General features: G+C 41.3%; 1 protein-coding gene across 1 annotated transcript; it reads right to left on the bottom strand.

Moving 5' to 3' along the window:
* Window positions 1-721: 721 nt before the first annotated feature.
* On the bottom strand, window positions 722-3,688 carry LOC144706707 (transcription factor BHLH148-like). The gene is made up of 3 exons (XM_078579705.1): window positions 3,179-3,688; window positions 1,788-2,066; window positions 722-979 (listed from the first exon to the last, which is right to left on the bottom strand). Exons 1-3 carry the CDS (start codon window positions 3,530-3,532, stop codon window positions 875-877), a joined length of 738 nt encoding a protein of 245 aa, XP_078435831.1. The 5' UTR covers window positions 3,533-3,688; the 3' UTR covers window positions 722-874.
* Between the last annotated feature and the right edge of the window lie 1,451 nt (window positions 3,689-5,139).

Raw genomic sequence — 5,139 nt, 5'->3', positions numbered from 1 at the left:
AGCTCTATTATAATTTACATGCACGTATTCAAGATCCATTTGTTGAACGGAAGCCTTAAAGTGACTCAGAATTCAATGGACGTGTTTACATTATTGGTTAAGAAAAATTAATGGAGTGATACTAATGATCTGTACCAGTTCTGCTGAACTTAGATTTATCTGCTCATGAAATACTATTACAGTTCCATTGATATTAACTGCAGATCGGCATGCACATGTTTATTGTTTTCATATCATTACTCAGACAGTAAACAACTGATTATTCTATAACAAATGATTATGTTATTAAAGGGAGTGATACAGTTTGGCGTCCTAGTATTTCTTGTCATTAAACTGTTTATATTTATGTGAATTCCTCTCTGTTATACTTTCTATGCACATCTTCAAGATCCATTTGTCGAAGCAAAGTCTTAAGATGACTCAGAAACCAATGGCTGTTTTTATATTATTAGTTAACAAAATTAATTTAGGTGATACTAATAATCTCTACCACTCTGCTGAACTTAGCTTTATCTGCTCAAGCAATACTATACGAGTTGCATGGATGCACATTATTGTTTTCATGCCATTACTATGACAATAAACAATATATTATTGTAAAATAAACGGAAACAGTACTTACATGTCTGCATATTTCACCGATTATTATCTGATCGAAGGCGGGGACTGAGTTTTGTATCCCTGTACTTGACCTTTCCAACGATCGGATCAGATACCCATCATCCGGTTCGCATCATCTTTTGGGATGAAGTATTTGCATTTTTCTTTGATCGCTTAACAGCCAACATGTTTGAATGGTGGAGCAATGTAAGACAAAATAACGAACGGCTATTGACATAACTTAATGAAAGCATACAGTTACGTGGAAAACTAGTCAACTCAAATAAAGAAAACTTTGACTATTTAATCTTTTCCGAAGTTTCCATTCAACTTCTACGACGGCACGTCGAAGGGCGGCTTGCACTTCATCCGTCCGCAACTGCATATAAATAAAACCCTGTCAACATAGACTGATCGGATAACTGTGACTATGATGATAACGAAAACCGCAGATAAGGGATGTGGTGGATTACGATGATCACGATAGTTTGATCCGATGAGCAAGCCGATAAAAAATGATCCATGAGCGAATACGATGATGGTTGTACGCATAATTGCATATTCATCTTGGTTTGCATGCATGTTGATGAAGCGATAAAAACGATTATGGTAGAGAGGATGAATTGATGATGACAACGATGCTGATCATGATGACAATAATGTTGATAATGATAATGACGACGATGATGATAAATATGTTGATGATAATGATGATAATGATGCTGATGATGATGATGCTGGTGCTGGTGATGACAATGCGGCTGATAATGGTGATGAATCTGTTAATGATGCTACCTCTGGTGAATGTGTTCATGAGTTTGAGAATGATGATGAGGATTATGTTAACGATGATGATGATGATGATGATGATGCTGAGTGATGATTTGTCAATGATGACGATTAATATGTTAACGATGGTGATGATGGAGAATATGACAATGACAATTATGAATATGAGCATGACAATGGTGTTGATCATGGTGAGTATGACAATGATTCTAAAGATGATGAGTATGACAATGATGATAACCATGATGAGAATGACAAACCCGACGATAATAAATATGACGATGATGATAATGATGATGCGTAAGACAATTGCGATGGTGATGGTGATCAGGACTCTTGGATCGCAAGACCGAGTCGAAAAACATAGCAAAGGACAAAGCGCGATGATGGTTCGTTACCTCGGTCTGCACGTCAATGGCGGCAGTGAGCTCACAGTCTTGGGCGCAGGAGCGTATAGACTGGGTTCGTACGCCGAGACTCTTCAGCCTCTCGAGAACGGCGATGATAGAATCGACGGGAGAGAGGGGGTTGCCCACGCGTAGCCGGATGGGTTCCCCGCCGTCCACTCTTCCCGCGGCGGCGCGGAGCTCGTGGCTGCGCCGCTGAAGAGCGTCTCTTGTTCTCCATAGCCCTCGGAGATGCTCCGCTGCTTCCCTTACGATGGAGATTTTGCCCGTCTGTAAGTAGAAGAGGAGAGAAGTTTAGAAAGAGAAATGCGGATTAGTGGGTTTTGTCGAGATTGAAGACTGCAAAGGATAGGGAGGTTGGTTAATGATGGGAGGAGGAAATGCGTTCATTTTATTGTTCTTTCGAGCTGGTGAGAGAAAAATTCGGTTGTCGAGGAGGGCATTGAAGAAAATGTTTTGAAGGGCTTCTCTGTCCCGTCCTCCTTATTTCAGGAAGACAATGTAGACACATAGAAAACACACACCCCAAATTAAAAAACTTATCTCTGTCTCTCCTCTGTGCTGTTTATCCCCTCCACTCCACTCGTGCTCTCTCTCGCTCTCTCTCAATCTTTCTGTTTATTTTTCTCTCTCTCTCTCTCTCCCCCTGAATCTATCTATCTCTATCTCTCTCCCCCAGAATCTATCTATCTATCTCTCTCTCTCCCCCTGAATCTATCTATCATATCTCTCTCTCCCTGTATCTATCTATCTATATCTCTCTCTCCCTGTATCTATCTCCCTCCCTCTCTCCCCCCTGAATCTATCTACCTCTCCCTCTCTCTCTCTCTCTCTCTATCTATCTCTCTCTTTCGCTCTCTCTCTATCTATCTATCTCCTTTTCTCTCGCTCTCTCTACTTCTCTCCCAGTTCTCTTTCCCTCTCTCTTTGTTCTTCTCGTTGTCTCTCTCTCCCTCTCTTTTTCACTCCCCTTCTCCCTTTCCCACTCTCTCCGTCTCTCGCCTTTTTCCCTCCATCTCACTTTCTTCTTCTCTGTCTCTCTCGCTCTCTTTACATCTCTCCTCCTCTCTCCCTCTCTCTTTCATCTTCTCTCAGTCTCTCTCCCTTTCTCCCTCTGTCTTCTTCCCTCCCCCTACCTCTCCAACTTTTTTATCTATTTATCTATCCATCTGTCGATCCCCCTCTCTCCTGTCCTCTCACACACCCACACAATCTACCTCTCTATCTCTATCTCTATATCAATCAATCTAGATTTCTATCTATCTATCTCTATCCCTCCCCTTCTACGAAACAAGTCTGCCGTAAAAACTCTCTTTCCTTGTTTCTCTCTCTAACTTAGCTCCTCGCAAAAAAGGGATAACAGAGAAAGAGAAGACCAGAACCTTGCGTTGAGGACCAATCATCCGGTAGACATCAGCGTAGCTCTGGCTCAGCCTCTCCCGCCGGTGCCTCTCTCTCGTCGTATGCTTCATACGCTTGATGCACTCCCTCTCCCTTTCTCTCTTCTCCGCTGCCATTTTCCTCAAATACTCCAACATCCTCGCATTAACATTCATCCCGCTTCCTTGGCAGGAGCTACCAAGATCCCTCTTCTGATTCCTATAACACTCAAAGGCACTGCACGGAATCTTCGGCGGTGGCGCCGCGATCACCGAGTCTGCCCAAAGCATAAGCTCGTCCATAGATGGCGCCGCGAAAGACTCCATAAACGAAGGGAACTGATCCATTCCCCCCATCTTTCTCCTCGAACAAAATATCGCAGCGTTGGGCTACGATATGATCCTTCTTCATCACCTGCACTGTAGAATTTACTTCTTTCTTCTCCCTCTCGAGGCACATATAACGGACTCTTCTGCAAGATGGTAAACTAAAACGTGTTCCACGCTGTGTTTTTTCTCCTTAGAAAACGAACGCGGGCGGGAACTTCACTCATCTTTAAAGGACTTGTGCAGTATGTTATCTTATTTTTAAGTACGCGGGTTTGTTGGTCTAACTCGGTATATCCAGCAAGCTTTCAGTCGTTCTCGTTTACGGCTAGCACTTTACAAACAATTATAAAGAATTGAAACGTCGTGTCTACCGATGGAATCTCGTACGCTTCGTGGAAGATACTTGAACCTTTCCCAGACATAGGCTTATGAGTGGAGCCCTCATTAACAAAACGAGAAAGAGAGAGGAAGAGAGAATTAGAGAATTTTTGGCATTGACCACACACTCACACAGTAATCAATAGATAGATATATTGATTAAATTATAGATGGATACACTGATATATTGCTGGATAAAAACATAAATAAAAAGAGAAGTGTTGTATGTTATTTTTTAAGTATCTGGGTTTGTTGCGATAGCAAGCAGACCGAGTAAAGTTAGTCCAACTCGTTATATCCAGCATTCTCTTACTCGTTTTCGTTTACAGATGGCACTTTCGAAACGTGCTGTCTGGCTGGGAGAGTTTTCAGTTTTGCAACGTGCTGTCCAACGCGTCGTGAAAGATAATCGTTTCCCAGAGAGAGTTTCATAAGTGTAGCCCGCTTAATCGAAACTTAAAAAAGGGCAAGAAAGAATTGAAGATACTTTTAAGAAAGGACACACTCGCACATTATAGATAGATAGATGGATAGATAGATGGATAGATAGATAGATAGATAGATAGATAGATAGATAGATAGATAGATAGATAGATAGATACATAGATGGATAGATAGATAGATAGATGGATAGATAGATAGATAGATAGATAGATAGATGGATAGATAGATAGATAGATAGATAGATAGATAGATAGATAGATAGATAGATAGATAGATAGATACATAGATGGATAGATAGATAGATAGATGGATAGATAGATAGATAGATAGATAGATAGATGGATAGATAGATAGATGGATAGATAGATAGATGGATAGATAGATGGATGGATAGATAGATGGATGGATAGATAGATAGATGGATAGATAGATGGATGGATAGATAGATAGATAGATAGATAGATAGATAGATAGATAGATAGGTAGATAGATAGGGCAGAGTACGGGAGGAACTATTGGCGGAGCTTGGGCGGAGCAAGGGCCAATTTTATGGGGGGATATATATTCGGATGTAGATTTAAATGGTGATTTAGGTGGATATCGGCATCGTCTACGGTCAGGGTGGGTGGTAGAGCAGCTAGAGTCTGTAACTGGGAATCAGATTGAGAAAAGGGTGGACGATAAATGTGAAATCTGGCGGGTGAGCAAAGGCAGCGTACGGTGTCACATTGGCGGGAGAGCTGAAGCATAATGAAGAAGGAGATTATGTTGATGTGAGAAGACGACCTGGCAGAAAATATTTACATTTGAAA

The sequence above is a fragment of the Wolffia australiana genome, chromosome 8, assembly GCF_029677425.1.
Source record: "Wolffia australiana isolate 7733 chromosome 8, ASM2967742v1".
Lineage (NCBI taxonomy): Eukaryota > Viridiplantae > Streptophyta > Magnoliopsida > Alismatales > Araceae > Wolffia > Wolffia australiana.
The sequence above is the reverse complement of the archived record's forward strand: the minus strand, read 5'-3'. Positions and strand labels throughout refer to the sequence as shown.